Source organism: Embiotoca jacksoni, unplaced genomic scaffold, assembly GCF_022577435.1.
Source record: "Embiotoca jacksoni isolate LCO1_2020_lvr unplaced genomic scaffold, fEmbJac1.0.p SCAF_3, whole genome shotgun sequence".
NCBI lineage: Eukaryota > Metazoa > Chordata > Actinopteri > Embiotocidae > Embiotoca > Embiotoca jacksoni.
Genome location: NW_027185381.1, coordinates 12,953,610 through 12,968,412, shown reverse-complemented (window position 1 = coordinate 12,968,412; position 14,803 = coordinate 12,953,610). Strand labels below are relative to the sequence as shown.

Sequence of the window (14,803 nt, the reverse complement as noted above, 5' to 3'; positions counted from 1 at the left end):
AAAAGGCCACAATAAGAAAGGAGTCACCAAAGATACCTTTTATTGGCGGTATTATAAAGATACATAACAACTTAGGTAAATATTTCAAACACTATTCAGTAAACTTGTTCACAGAAAGATGTCACTGTTTGTGTCTTAAAATGAGTGACCTCAGGACTTGATGAGCCATTGTTTTGCTGAGTGGTTTTTTTTTTTTTTTTTCAAAGGCCTGTCCTCTGCTGTTTATGTACAGCAGCCTCTTTTAGTCGTGTCCTCAGTCAATAAAAGTGCATCTTTACATTGTTGGTCATGCCGGGTAACCAACACCCTAAAATGAGGAAATACAAATTTATGTGCAACACAGACCACAACATTTGAGAATAACACTGAATTTGCATTTCAAAGCTCTGATCCTGTTACAATAGTAGTAAAACACCTTTAAAAACAGTTTATTAGGTACGCCTAATTTCTATCAGTATTAACCAAATATGAGAAATAGTGCTGAATTACTATTCAGTTACAATTACGTTTAAGTTATTACTTAATTTTACTTAATACATTGACAGTAAATTAATCCGCAACACTTTTAATAATCAATTACTGATGCAAGTAATTCATCAAGTGAAAAATATGTTGGTTCCAGCTTTACAAATGTGAAGAATTGCGGCTTTTACTGGGTTAATTTTTCCATGTAAATGGAATACCTTTAAGTTTGGTACTGTTCAATTCAGCTTTTTTAATGCAATTATTTGAGTTGAGCAATTCAAATTTAAATCAAAATGATTCATATTTAGTACTACAGCCTCAAAATTCACCAGTTGACCAATACCTTTCTAACAGTTTCATAAAAAAACTGACCATTATAACCTGTGTGAAAATATGATTTATTGCAGAATATGATTATTATGATTATTTATTTATCGTTTACATTATAAAATATGGCCACAATGAAAGGTTATTCAGTAAGAAATGATGTGCAGTAAAGAAATGTGATGCCATACCCAGCCAGGTGAGTCATCAGCTCCTCCACGTTACATCCAGTCTTGGCACTGCACTCGTAAAATAAAGCTTGGTGTTGCTGTAAAACCCCCCCCAAAAAGAAAATGTTACTTTATTTATTCCAAAGACACTTTCCCTCTTAGCAGAGGCTTTGAATAAATCACAGCACAAAGCTGGTTGAATATTTAAATGCAACTCACCTCGGCCAGCCTCTGCCCCTCTCTTGTTGTCACATTTCTGTTGCAACTGTCCGCCATGTCCAACTTGTTCCCCAGCAGCATGAGTACGGCACCTTCACACATCTTTTCCTGGGACAGACGTACAACAGATTTCTTGATTGGGCATACACCAGTGCTATGCTATGCTATGCTATGCTATTTCACCGTCTGCTCGAAAATAACAACAACAAAAAGTTTAAATAAAAGGCAGAATTAAAATTTAAAAAAAATAACTTGTGTCTACTGAGATTCCTACTGCACATTTTCATCAATGACCTATATTCAAATTAGAACAAAGTGTTTTGCATGTTTTTCCATCCTTCCATGATACCTCCACCTGCTCACCTTCACAGAGTCCATCCATCCTCTCACTGCGGTGAAGGAGGCGGAGTGAGATACGTCATACATGGTGAGGACAGCGTCAGCCTTTCGGTAGTATTGTTCAGTGATGCTGCGATACCTGAAAAAGAAATAAGTGAGAAGAATAAGAACACGTATAACTCCCACAAAAAGTAAAACAAATAGGTGGATAATGTATTAAGCTTGGATGCATCTTAGATGGTGTTGTGTGTTATCTGTGAAGCCACAAGTCTGACCTCTCCTGTCCTGCAGTGTCCCAGAGCTTCAGCGTGATGGTGGTGGAGTCCAGAGTTAAAGTCTTAATCTGAAAATCGATCCCTATAAACAACAAAGCCCCATGGTTTCATATTTCACATATATACATACACTTACATTCACTTACACTAAGGAGCATGTTAACCATTGTGATGATAAAAGAAAAACTTACCGACAGTAGAGCTCATTTTGCTGTGGAAGTGTCCAGTGCAGTAGTGTTGGATAAATGAGCTCTTACCCACACCCGAGTTACCCAGAAATACCACCTTGAACACTCGCTGAGGACTGACAATTGTGCTCTAAAATTCAGGTAAAGTGACCAAATTTAACATGTTGATATCAAGCTAATATTTCAGTATAATTCTTTTTGCCTTTAACAGGGATGTTTTTGCCAAAGTCATAATAAAGTATTGCTCTCTTTTTCTGCTGCATCTGTGTTGTTAAAGTGATAGTTTCAGGATAAATTGTGTATGTTTGTAGGTTTAATATTTTCCCTACCTGAGTTTGGGTCTTTTCAACATTTTTAGACCTGTCTCTACATGACCGCTGGTGTCTCTTGGATGCATTTGTCACCTCTTTCTGTTTGTCCTGCTCCAGCTCATCAGAAGAGCTCAGCTGTCTTCAGAATCAACGAATACACAAAATTAGTGGCTTACTAAAGGCAATCTGCCACATTACTGCATAAATGACAAATGTATGCAGTTATTCATACAAACCTTTTCATTGGCTTGTCTTGCAGTAAGTAGTTACCTATGATTGACCCTCTCTTCTGCAAAGGCTTTGTGACATTTGGATTCTAAAAAAGGTTTTTTGTGGAAAGTGAGGAGGAAGAAATGAGCAGCATTAAGGTCTAATAAATGTAAATAGATTTTTAGAGTATTAAATACTTGAATGCACGATGGTGCATATTTAAGGAACATCAACTGACATCTTCAAATTGCTTAAAACAGGTCGATTATTTACGGCATACACTTAAAAAACAGGAATGCAGTCCAAATGTGACATTTATTCTGCTAAAAAGTAGTTTAACACTGTAATTATTTTTTTTAAAAACACACTTATTTGTTTATAAATTATATGAAAAGAAAACAAATACAAGAAATAAGCAACATGCATGCATTGTGTTGTGACTAGTCTCTTGAATGAATATTCTGCATTATTTGTCAGTCTTGTTTAGAAAAGGTCGAGCGAAGGTATAATTCAAAACAGACATAAACTGTGAATAGCTTTGGCAAATATGATATATAGTATGTTCATTTTCTCAAAGAATATGAGTGGAATTAAATGCAACCCGCTAACAGAAGATAGATTAGCAGTCATTTGAGAGCTGTGATCAATTACTGACCAACTTCAGTTCACCTGAATAAATTGGTACAAAATTACTAATAAACATATACTGTATATGTATAACACTTTTTCCTTCAAGTTGACACAGGACAGAATAAACACCAATTCAACAAAATCCTTCACCTCACTGAGCACATCTACAGGAAAAACAACGGTGTCAGTGACATTAATCAATAACCAAACAATAACAGCTGCCCACATAAATAATCATTGTCCAGAAGATGGAGTTAAACATGAAGCTATCCCATGACTTAGCTTAGGGTGGATACACCTGCTGTGTCCACAGCGTGCAAAGGTCGTCATTGAGGTAGTAAGTTAATGGAAGAGGAGGTGGGACGAAGTGTCTGTCACTAACCCTCTTCTGCAATTGTTGGGCGTCTTTCTCATCTCGCAGCCTTCTGTTCATATCCCTGACGCAGAAACAGAAATTTATCTAGAGATATTCTCACACTGGTTGTTTCAAATGATGGATTGTGAAATGAAAAAAAATACAAACACAATTCACTTTCATTGTTTTAGAGATACAGTTCCACCTTTAAATTTTGTCAGGAAAAGTATTTAATCTTCAGCAACAGCTGTTAAGACTGACCTCAATATCTCCAGCTGTCTCAAGAGGCTATCCTTCTCCTTCTTCATGTTTCTTGATACATTTATCACGTTTCTACAATAAGCAAACAAAAGACTGTTGAGTCTGGTGATATATTTTTTTTTCTTATTGTAAATAAATCCTGTGAAAAGAGCAAAACCAACAAATAATTGATCCAGGAAGCAGTTATTGATGGGTATTTAAAATCAAATAAAGGTTATTTCTCTGTTGCATGTTCCTTGAAAAACAGGTTACAGTAATGGGTTTCAGAGGGTCTTCAGCAGAAACCAGTGCGTTTCGGGATTTGGGCCACAAACAGGGTGGAAAGTCAGAAAGTCAGAGACTAACACGTCGTTAGTTTGGTCTATTTGTGTGATTTCTAATAAAATATACAATTATAAATGATCGTCATCATTCTTTGAAATTTGATCAGCTGTCTGCCATCTAGAAGTACATTTTTACTCTCGACAGAGAAAACAAGTCCAGATAATTGTTTACATGAATCGTATTTTTGTCCATTTAAAACTGGTCTGAGCAAAACAACTTTTCATCGGGAGCGAAGCCGTCATGCCTTTTCAGAGAAATTATTTTGAAACCAAATTATCATCATTATAATTACATCGGAGTGTGTTTTTATGACTGAATTCTTAATGTTAAACTTCAGGCATGTTCTGGTGCTGGTGGACACTCACCTCTGTCTGGCCACTTGCTCCTGGGCAGTGTTGACCTGGATCATGTTGAGTTGACCCAGAGCGGCCTGCAGCTGCTCTCTGCTGCTCTCCACTTGCTCCTGTAACTGGACGTTGAGGCTCTGCAGCTGCCGGTTCTGCTCCTTAATGCTTGTTTGCTCGCAGCTCAGCTGCTGCATTCTGGTCTCAAGCTGAGGACGAGGGAAGAGAAGGTCCCGTTAACATTAAGCTTCTACACTTCTTTTGAAATAACTTGAGTACCGTTTGGATGCCCACCTCTTTCTGTTTGTTTAATGTACTCTCCAACTCTTGATCACGCATCATCAGCTCTTCCTCAAGTTGTTGCCCTCTCTGCTTCTGGTTAATACTGCCCTTGATTTTACAATGAATTCATGAAATGTCAATTTTATGATCTCTCTTGTTAAATGGCACAACAGCTGGACTAACTAGTACATGTTTGTACCTGAGCCAGGCGCTTCTCCCTCTCTTCTCTGATCTGATTTTCCATTTCTTCATATACGGACCGAACGACCTGATCATGTTCACTCTCCCGTCTGAAACAGAACAAAGTAGAATTAATTTAGAAAACTCAACACTCTCAGTCACACTGGGCAGGAGTCATGTAGCAGGTTGTGACCTGCGGAGAGCTTGTTCCAGACTGTCTCTTTCTCTGATGGTGTCCTGTAGATGGGACACTGCGTGGACCAGGACACCCTCCAGGGCACTGAGCAGCTCTGGTCTGTCTTTCTTGAGTTCACACCACAGAGAACAGAGCTCCTGCTGACTGACACACAACACAATACACAACAAATGACTGAAAGCATCAAACCTTAACCAAACAACACCACTCACTGGTGTCATGAGAAGGTTCCGAGTAAAATGAACAACTGTATAGATACTTCATGGACATCAAGAGCAACAAGCACTTCTGCTGGTCACCTAAACAAAATAAGCATACTCTAAATATGATAGAATTTGAATTGTTTGGTGAAGAAACTAGTTTTTGACTTTTGTTGTTAGAAAGAACAACAGATACTCACTGCCTCACTTTATTAGGTGCACCTGAAGAATCTAATGCAACGTGGTACAACAGCTTTATCATAAACTTTATAATGGTCAGTTTCTGTGAAAGCCTTTTGAAAGATCTGTTTATTACTGAGTAGTGGTGGTCTACAAGACTACATCATATTGAAATATGTTTCAAATTTTCTCTCATGTTCGTAAATGTGAGGAGCAAAACATTGGAAACACCTCTTAATTTAATACTGTGCAGTAAATATGTTAGAAATATACAATATTTTGTAATATATTCAAAGTTGTATTAAAGTGGCACTGAATATTTTCTGTCAGCTGTGTACAAAAGGAAAAGTACATCATGTAGTGTTTATTTACATTTTTATTGAATTATTCTTTCTTTCTTTCTTTCAACACTTCACTATGCTTCAGCTTTTCTTTAATATGCAAATGTCAATATTCATAATTTAACACACAAATGCTTTGTCTGTGTGCCAAATGGGTAAACTTTAAATATAACTAAAACCAGTTTCTGAGGCTTTTAGAAAGATAATGTACTAATATTTGAAGATAGGTGCTATATTGTTGCTGCTGTCACGGTCAGTTGGGTAATCTTTGTGAACAGTCTTGATGCAATTTAAAGCCAATAAATGTGTGACACTGATCTTACTCTTTGAAAAGTTCATCAGCACCAAGCTCCATGAGTACGTTTACAAATTTGGCTACAGTGGAGTCCTGGGACCAGTCCATCTCATCCACATCCTCCTCTGCTTCATCTGGACTCGGCTCAGTCGTCCCCTCTAATCCCACCATCTCACCTGCTCCACGCAGAGAAGAACAGACGAACCAGATGTGATTTAATTAACTATAGCTTTGCCTTTAAGTCTAAAATCCCTCGCTGCACTACACTCACCCAGTCCTGTCTGGAACTCAACAGGAGTGAGGAATCCATTGCTCTCTCGGTCAAGACTTTCAAATACCATCTCCAGCTGTTCAGGGGACAGCGGCAACTCTCTCTGCAGCCTCTGACGGGAAGAACACGGAAAGTTCAACACTCCACAACCAGTCTTCAGGTTGTTATTCTACTATATTAGCTGCTTACCTGCATATCGCGTTTTGTGATGAACCCTTTGCCCTCCTTGTCACACAGCACAAACAGCTCTTTGGCTTTGCCCTTGGTCTCTGCCTGCGGACTCAACGGCACTGGCTCCCTGGAACGAGGTGAAGGCAGCGGACTACGTCCCCAACCTGGCCTGAGGCTCCCAGCTTGTAGACTCTGCGGTCTCGGGCTCACTGGTACTGCCTCACCACTGCCTTGACCAACCAGCACCTCGTCATCATTCAGCCACTTAGACATCACTGTACAGAGACAGATGGGGGTAGGTAAGCAATAAGGGATCAATATGTCTATCAATAGGTACTGCCTACATGCTCATGTTGACCTCCTGGTCTCCAAATTCATTAATATTTCGTCATTGATCCCTTAATAATAACATCTGTCTTGTACAAGTCAAACATTTTTACTCTCTTGATAAACTAGAATGACTTTAAGGACAGTTTTTGCTGCAAGCTACTGTGAGAAGTAAGCCACACAGGTCCTCCCTTGTCAAACATGAGGTGCAGAACAAACTAACTACTGCGACTGTACACATTATCAACAGCTGTTGTGATCAGCTGTCAGTCATGGCTGCACTACAATTTATAACTGTTTAAGTAATCCAGTATGACAGCATGTTTTTGAGGAAATTATTTTATGTATTTCTGTCCAAAATGTTAACTCCAAGGAGAGGTATGAAAATAAGTTTTAGCTCCAGACAGCAGAGCCAGCTGTCGTCACTGCTGACTTAGATGAAGGAAACTCAGCCCGTAGGTGCGTACTAGGATGTGAGGAGGGCAAAAAACAGGACAGAGTCATGTGAGAAGAGGAATTACTGTGGACTTGAAGGGGAGGGCAGATAGCTATGGGAGAGGAGATGCAAATTAAACATTTGCAGTTGTTTGCATTGTCAAAAGTGAATTACCACAATCGCAAACAAATTTGACTCTGAAGAGCTGTGGGGAAAATGCATCTGGGTAACTCCATGGGTATTCATAAAACAGGGATTCATGGTGGATATGAGAATCACACACAATCACTCCTCAAGTTAGATGGCATAACTATGACACAGCAAGAGCATAAATTATAAATAGTTTAAAAAGTCAAATCAACTACAAATATTCCCAAACTGACCCAGGAGAAAGAGTTCTAGCTGCTCATGTGAGATTCACCATGAATTGAAATCAGCCTCAGTGTTAAAACAAATACTGCCTCACCTTCCTGTCTCTCCACTCTTGCTATCTATAAAGGTATAACAGTGATATATGTTCTGACAATAGTAGTAAAATATCTTGATGAGCTATGCAAGCTTAAAAACTTGCTGGGATTACAGATAAGTAACTTATGTAAACATTGTATGTTAAGGATTTCGTCTGTCAAGCCAGACTCCCATTTAGCCAACAGCCACGCCAAAGGTCAAATAAACTTCAGTACACCTAACACAATACTCAGCAAGCTCGGTGTATGGCGCAAACGCAAAGTGCTCTACATTCAGTGAAAGTGACATGTTGGAGATGACAAAAACTATTAACACCAGACGATATTCGGTCTGACTGTGGGTTTAACTTTGAACATATGTTGAAAACACTGTCAGCTCTGTTAATAAAACTGACAGCACGCGTGAAATGTTGATAAGGGTCTACGACTCTACCAAGAGTTTCACTAAAAACCCACCTTAGAGTGAATTAAATGGCTCACATACACTTAAGAGCAATGGATCAAGCAGAAAAAAATAAAATAAAACCAGCAGCATGGAGCAACGTACATTTATTATTTAAGAAGAAAAGAGCCCCACACAATTACAAACAATCCGTAGCAAAGCAGAGACATGGTAAACATAAACACGGTCTTAATTTATCGAAGAAACTCGCAATGCATTATTGTATATCAATTCGGGGAAGTTGGAGAAACTTAAAAATACTCACCGCTGAATGCAGGTGTCCACTACCTGTGATCACCTTCTTCAGACAAGTACTCACTCCAGCAGTTAGGTGGCAGTGACGAACAGGTACTTTGGACTTTACCGTAATACTGAGAGCAGCGCGGGAATTAAGAAGCTCCATATTTCCAACTAAATGGTCGTATTGGCTGCTTTTAATTTTCACAAAGCAGCTCGTTTAGTCACAAGTAGGGGATTTAGATGTTTTGCTTAACCAATGGACATAAAACGAATGTAGCCGTCTCTGTGTTTTGGGTACAGTTATTTCTGGGGAAAATCAAGGGAACCTATAAACTATTTATTACGGTACAAAGTAGCGTTACCATGGATTTTACGGAAATACATACGTTACCGCTAAAAAACAACAACAAAAAAACAAAACAAAACAGCAACAGACGCTTTAAGTGGGAGGCTTTCCTTGTGGACAAAAGGGGAAATATGAGTTGTTACGTGGTTCTTCCCGGCGGAGAGTGACTTGTTTTTGTACATCACACGTTGTTTTTTTTTAATGGTGAGTATGATGTTTGTGAGGTGTACTTGTGTAACTGAGCAAAACCTTGCGGGAGTTCCTCGGAGTTGAGACGAGGTCTGTGCCCGTGGCAAACCGAGTAGTAACTCTTATTACCCGTCTTCAAGATGATCAAAAATAACGATCGGCTGCCGTCATGGTAGATTAGTCAAAGCAAGAAAGGGATCACATCACGAGAAAAACAAGAGCTGATGTCCGCGTTAAATTAAGTCAAATCTGTAATCCCAGCCGTGACCTTTCCATGACCGCCTGTATAACAGCACGAGCACTTACATGGTCAGGTTTACTGCTTATTTAGCTGTCTGAATTAGACTAAAACTTACATCAACCCCTCAGGCTGAGAAACGAGTCCGTGCCATGATTACACATCGGAGGAGGGTGGACATTTTGCATCGCTTTAAAACCTTTTTTTTTTTCTTTTTCTGGCCTCTGATCTTCCTCACAGGTGGTGCAGCAAATTCTGATGGGATTTTCCACACGAAAGATGTCAATATGTAGCTTTCGAGAAGATCAAACCCATTTCATCTGATATCTTGGACAGCTTGCAACCATCGAGGAGATATTTCTTCATCAAATACAACAAGCATCATGTTTCTTGACAGAGGAACAAACTGGAGTGAAGAATACATCAAGCCGTAGAGTATTTATGGAAAAAGGCTCCACTGCTGACTGTGAATGGACAAGTTTGAACTCATTAATGTCTTCTAGACCTCCACACAGTTTTTTGTACTGAAGTATGTGGGAGGTGAATACCGACCACATAGATGTGTATCACCATCAAGTACCTGCAACTGTAAGGATAATCATCCAGAAGAAAGGGGCAGAATAGAGTGTGAAGCTCCCTGGTTTGCAGGATCAGTCTGCGCCTGAAGATGCTCCAGACTGGCAACTACTCCCTGGTGCTCCTGATCCAGCTGACAATGTTGGCCTATGACCTCTTCGTCAACTCCTTCAGTGAACTTCTGCGGGGAGCACCTGTCATCCAACTTGTGCTTTTCATGTGAGTAACGCACCAACATGCTGAGAAAAATGTTACAGATATTTTCACTCAATCAACACTCATCTTATCGATTTATTTGATTACTCATTGTTCGAGTTACTTGTCAAGTAAAACATCAAACGTGTGCTGGTTATAGCTGGTTACAAGTGTGCAAACTTGCTCACTTTTGGTTACGTATTTCACATCATTATCATATTTCTATAAATGAAAATCTTTAGGGTTTGGGGGGACATTTAGAGACATTTTTTTTTTTTACCTCTGGGTTTTCATCATTTGATTAAGGAACTATTTAACAGATAAAGTCATTAGATTAATCAATAATGGAAAAAGTACTGGCCACATTACATGTTTTTCTAGAGCTAGTCATTATACATATAGGGTATATATTGTTTGTGTATCTAAGCTGTCTTTGTTGGAAAACAGTTTACAAGTCCTGCATTGTATTGCTCTCCCGGACATCATCAGATCTATATTGTTTACACTTTGCTGTTGCATGAAAGAGTAGTTGAAAGTCCAGGTCAAGCACTTTGAGCTGCATTTCTTGTATGAAAGGTGCTATACAAATAAAGTTTATTATTATTATTATTATATTGAAATGAATGAAAACTGTATTTGCAGCATTCAGGATATCGCCATCCTGTTCAACTTGATCATCATCCTCCTGATGATGTTCAACACCTACGTGTTCCAGGTCGGCCTGGTGTCTCTGCTGCTGGAGAGGTTCAGGGCTCTGCTGGTGTTCTCCGCTGTTTACCTGACCCTCAGCATCTGTTTCCACTGCTGGGTGTTGGTACGCTCTGTCACACTTTCACAGTGCACATTAAAACTCGCATTTGAACAAGTTTCTAAGTGAAATGTTGATCTAATTAAGGCCATCCATTCAGAAAATGTTTTGTCTTAAATCAAGAGCACTGTGCACGGAGTTGACCCATAACTGTTATACCTGATAGGCATTTTCCTTTTTTTTGTAGAATCAAAGATGGATTGACTCGACCCGTTTCGTTTGGACAGATGGTCTTCAAGCTCTTTTTGTTTTCCAGAGAACAGGTAATTGGTGGATAAATTCGAAGCCATAGTTTCCATCACATTAATCACCACAGCTGCTCTGATGTCACCGAGTAACTGTCCTTCTTTGTGTTAACAGCGTCTGTGTTGTATTACTACTTATACAAACGCACAGCGGAGTACATGGGAGACCCGAGGCTGTACGAGGACTCTCTGTGGCTCCGCGATGCCTTCGCCAGAGCTCGTCAGTGAAGAAGGGACAGTTTTAAGAGAAACTTAAAAGGAACTGCAAAGACCCCATTTGTCCTTATAACACTGGTCGTCATCATCATCAGCTACCCTGGAGTTTGGATTATTTTCTTTATTTTTTTTTTATGGATTTGACACTTGGAAAGCATTGCACTACTAGGCATATATAACAAAGAGAAGGCTGATGTTTAACACTGATGGAACTCGTAAACATGTAGTGAGGATAAAGAAAGGTCTCAACCCCGTCTGTGTTTACTGGCTCTTCGTAGCCAACGGGGCAGCCGGTTAAATGGTTTACAGTGACGGGTAAGCCAAGCATGCCATGTTCAGTATTGTATTAATCAGGATTGAGTCAGTTAATCTATGTGGCCTTGTAAATCCCTTTGGGTTGCAGACAGTGCAACACATTGAAAGAATGTTCAAAGCTGAGGAAAGGTTTGTTTTGATCTGTATCAATGAACCATTTTTAGAATAATGTGCAGTCATGTTTTTGGTTGGATAGTTCTGTTATTAAAAGGAAGAGATCAGATGGTTTATTTTGCCTTATGGAAGGTTAGTTTGTGCTGTTTACATGGTTAATGTCATTTTATTCAGTCAATTTTCACGTGTACTCGGTTGTCTTTGTCCGGAGATCTTTGAATGTGTTCCCGCCATTTTTATTAAACAATCCTTCTCTAATTCCGTTGTAATCCTTCATCACTAGGGTAGTCGGTGTTATCCTGGAGACAAGGTGAAACAGACTGCTCTATTTTTAACACGTAGATTAATCAGGGATTGAGGTTTTACACACTGCTAGTGAAACGCACCACAAATAGCCTTCAGTGTGTCAAAACAACCTATTCGGAAGAAATCTACAGGTTATGTTACAGTGCATTTGGTTTTATATGACTGTTAATCTATGATAAAAAATGGAATCTCTGGATCTTTATAACAAACATCACACAGGTATCAGGTTAAACAAACAAACACACCAAAAGTTGTACAAATCTCCTTTACTTGTGAAATGAAATCTAGAGTCCATATGATTGCAGAATGTTGTCAGTGCAGTCCAATTAAATCCAAAATCCAGCTCGTGTTGAATGATGTCCTTCCTTCTCCTGAAATGTGTAATAATCTTTTTAAGTCAATCGCTTGAAACGGAAAGAAAACAAAACAAACATGGTGAATACACATATTTAACTATAAAACTGTTTCAGTACACGAACATGAAAATGAAACTTTCATGAGACAAGATTTTTGAAAGTACCTTCATACGTAGATGCCAACCCACAGTAGTAAGAAGAGCACACCGAACCCCATGAAAAGTGAAGCCACGAGGGAGATCAGCAGCTCTTTGTAGACGTCCCTGGTGTATTTTGTTGATGTCACCTCATAGCTGATGAAAAGTTGAGGCAAACCCGAGACAAAAGGTACAAAAAAAAACAGCCAAGGTCTTTGATCTACTCGACGCGTAATCTGCCGTCTCGCATATAGATGTCAATAGTGTATCATACTATGCTATATGTAGTGGCTTTCTGTATTTTTTCTTTAAGTCTTGTACATAAAAATCAGAAGCAGTTAAGTTTCATACTCGTATCAAGAAATTCTGAGAAAAATAAATGAAAATTTAAAATCTGACTATTGTAAATCTCCAGCAGTTTCAATTAAGACAGCAATTTCTGCTTGAACTGAATGTTTCTTCAACATTTTGGCCAAAATTAGCTGCCACTTTATTTGGAGATAGTACAATAGAGTAAACTTATTACTTATTGGTTATTGTCCCTGGGGGGGGGGGGGGATTTGTCTTGGGCACAGTGCTATGGTCTGTTGGTCCACAAACACCTTATAAGAAGACACAAGAAGGATTTGACACAATGTTGGACAGTTGCTCTACATAAAAACATCTTTAAAACATATAGGAGACATTTTACTGTAAATTTGACATTGACAACCTCACAGTTGATAAAAGTACAACTAAAAAGTTGTCTCTGTAACAGTCCCTAATTGCTCAGGAAAACTGTGGGAACTTGTTTGAAAAGTTCCATAAGTCAAAACTGAAGCAGGAAGTCGTCGGACAATAAACTGTCGTGTTTGGATGTTTAAAACACAACAGAAAATTTGGCTGGTAATTTCATCATTTCCCTGTTTTCTCTTTCAAACAAGTCTTTCTAACCTGGCAGCTTGTCTAAAATCTGTTTCGAGTCTGTCTGCTTGTGTTTCCTGTCATTATCATACGTTTTCTCAGTGACCCTCCCAATCTCAGAGAAACATTTGCAGAGTGAACTCGTATTGTAATCAATTAAAAATATAAAAGCCTGAACTATGGAAATAAGTCCCAAGTTGTGGCTTGCTTTGGTTTACTTACACCACATGGGGTCAAAAAACAGGCAAAGATAAATTACATGATCCTTTGTATTGTATGATCTTACAGCAGGTTTCTATTTTGAAATAGCCTGCTGTTTGTTTTGTTTTTTTAATGACTGGTGTGCCGTATTAGGCACCCTCGAACTCCCCGACCCTCTTTATCAAATAAAGTATAGGCGTATTTTTTTTTCTTTTTTAAACTAGTTATATGTATTGTATCTCCAGTCACATATACTGTCCTCTCATAAGTATTTGATGCTGGGATGAAAAGAAACAAATCTCATTTGGGGGCATCAGGAGATGCAGACTGGCTTGCCACAAAAAAAAAAATAAAAAAAAAAATCAACACCGCCTCCCAAAAATATATATATTTGTGTTAATTCCAGCATCAAATACTTCCGATAGAATAGTTAGGAGACCGATGCCGACAGCTGTGGTGAGCTTCAAAGATCTGACATTGTCACACAACAGCCACCTTCTTTGTGCAGACCCAGCAGGGGGGGAAGGATACACGAAGAACCAGGCGGTGAAGAACATGCCGATGGCCAGCAGGACCACGGTGAGGTGGGGGAACACAGCCGGGTTCACCGGGCTGGTGTATCTGGTCATGGCCTCGAGTTCCTGCAGATAGGAACAGGTTGGAGAACTTCTGTTTTAAACCCTCTGGTTTTTTTTGTTTGTTTTTTTGGTTAGTTGCAAATGAGCACAAATGCCGGAGTGTAATTCACAGCGGCTAACTTAAAAAAAAAAAAATCAGTGAATCTGACAGGAGGAGCTATCATGCTAGCACAATTTCAGACGGGAAACGCACTGTTTCGCGGGTGAAGTTGAAAATAACGTGCGCAGACAAATCAAGCGCCGGTGCATATTGTAGTTAAACTTCTGTAAACAAGATAAACGTGAGGAATTTTACCATTTTGTAACGTAGTGGGGCTCCTGCTGCTTTACGTCCCTGTTGAAAAGGCCACGTACTGACTACTACTTCCTGCTTTTTTTTTTTTTTTTTTTTTCTGACGCGCAGATGACGCGCAGATGACGTGTGGTGCTGTTGGACATTTTCTCCCCTCAGCTTGGCCTCTCAGGCATCTCGCCCTGTGCGCATGCGTATAAATCTCTTTCTACTGGAATGCCAGAAGTCCAGCATGTTGTAAACATGACTACATCTGAATTTACTTGTTGCCTTCTCATATTATTT

The 14,803-nt window shown here is 39.2% G+C and overlaps 3 protein-coding genes across 6 annotated transcripts; 1 reads left to right on the top strand and 2 right to left on the bottom strand.

Moving 5' to 3' along the window:
* Positions 1 to 49: 49 nt before the first annotated feature.
* Positions 50 to 8,508, bottom strand: cracr2b (calcium release activated channel regulator 2B). Of its 3 annotated transcripts, XM_069162744.1 has the most exons (18): positions 8,469 to 8,508; positions 6,550 to 6,806; positions 6,361 to 6,472; positions 6,118 to 6,265; positions 5,071 to 5,217; positions 4,897 to 4,987; positions 4,710 to 4,805; positions 4,437 to 4,624; positions 3,748 to 3,819; positions 3,514 to 3,568; positions 2,528 to 2,607; positions 2,310 to 2,430; positions 1,984 to 2,110; positions 1,793 to 1,874; positions 1,542 to 1,656; positions 1,179 to 1,286; positions 981 to 1,057; positions 50 to 307 (listed from the first exon to the last, which is right to left on the bottom strand). In XM_069162744.1, the coding sequence occupies exons 2-18, from the start codon at positions 6,802 to 6,804 to the stop codon at positions 223 to 225; spliced, it is 1,959 nt and encodes a 652-aa protein (XP_069018845.1). In that variant the 5' UTR covers positions 6,805 to 6,806; positions 8,469 to 8,508; the 3' UTR covers positions 50 to 222. The 3 variants fall into 3 exon arrangements, with proteins under 3 accessions (XP_069018845.1, XP_069018846.1, XP_069018847.1); XM_069162745.1 differs by lacking the exons at positions 50 to 307; positions 981 to 1,057; positions 1,179 to 1,286; positions 1,542 to 1,656 and having other exon boundaries at positions 1,797 to 2,110; XM_069162746.1 differs by lacking the exons at positions 50 to 307; positions 981 to 1,057; positions 1,179 to 1,286; ... (3 more) ...; positions 2,310 to 2,430; positions 2,528 to 2,607 and having other exon boundaries at positions 2,637 to 3,568.
* A 306-nt stretch (positions 8,509 to 8,814) lies between these two features.
* tmem138 (transmembrane protein 138) lies at positions 8,815 to 12,226 on the top strand. The gene is made up of 5 exons (XM_069163189.1): positions 8,815 to 8,993; positions 9,457 to 10,011; positions 10,630 to 10,801; positions 10,983 to 11,058; positions 11,156 to 12,226. Exons 2-5 carry the CDS (start codon positions 9,884 to 9,886, stop codon positions 11,266 to 11,268), a joined length of 489 nt encoding a protein of 162 aa, XP_069019290.1. The 5' UTR covers positions 8,815 to 8,993; positions 9,457 to 9,883; the 3' UTR covers positions 11,269 to 12,226.
* A 16-nt stretch (positions 12,227 to 12,242) lies between these two features.
* tmem258 (transmembrane protein 258) lies at positions 12,243 to 14,599 on the bottom strand. 2 transcript variants are annotated; one of them, XM_069163190.1, is made up of 4 exons: positions 14,522 to 14,599; positions 14,120 to 14,229; positions 12,512 to 12,640; positions 12,243 to 12,395 (listed from the first exon to the last, which is right to left on the bottom strand). In XM_069163190.1, exons 1-3 carry the CDS (start codon positions 14,522 to 14,524, stop codon positions 12,514 to 12,516), a joined length of 240 nt encoding a protein of 79 aa, XP_069019291.1. In that variant the 5' UTR covers positions 14,525 to 14,599; the 3' UTR covers positions 12,243 to 12,395; positions 12,512 to 12,513. The 2 variants fall into 2 exon arrangements, with proteins under 2 accessions (XP_069019291.1, XP_069019292.1); XM_069163191.1 differs by having other exon boundaries at positions 12,243 to 12,362.
* Between the last annotated feature and the right edge of the window lie 204 nt (positions 14,600 to 14,803).

Excerpts from the sequence above, each read along its gene's own strand:
- tmem138 (XM_069163189.1), top strand. The coding sequence starts at position 9,884 with ATGCTCCAGACTGGCAACTACTCCCTGGTGCTCCTGATCCAGCTGACA. Across the intron at positions 10,012-10,629 it reads ATCCAACTTGTGCTTTTCAT|CATTCAGGATATCGCCATCC; the intron begins GTGAGTAACGCA and ends CTGTATTTGCAG. Across the intron at positions 10,802-10,982 it reads GTTTCCACTGCTGGGTGTTG|AATCAAAGATGGATTGACTC; the intron begins GTACGCTCTGTC and ends TTTTTTTTGTAG.
- cracr2b (XM_069162744.1), bottom strand. The coding sequence starts at position 6,804 with ATGTCTAAGTGGCTGAATGATGACGAGGTGCTGGTTGGTCAAGGCAGT. Across the intron at positions 6,266-6,360 it reads TGAGTTCCAGACAGGACTGG|GTGAGATGGTGGGATTAGAG; the intron begins GTGAGTGTAGTG and ends TGCGTGGAGCAG. Across the intron at positions 1,657-1,792 it reads GACACTGCAGGACAGGAGAG|GTATCGCAGCATCACTGAAC; the intron begins GTCAGACTTGTG and ends TTTCTTTTTCAG.
- tmem258 (XM_069163190.1), bottom strand. Across the intron at positions 12,641-14,119 it reads TTCACCGCCTGGTTCTTCGT|CTATGAGGTGACATCAACAA; the intron begins GTATCCTTCCCC and ends ACTTTTCATCAG.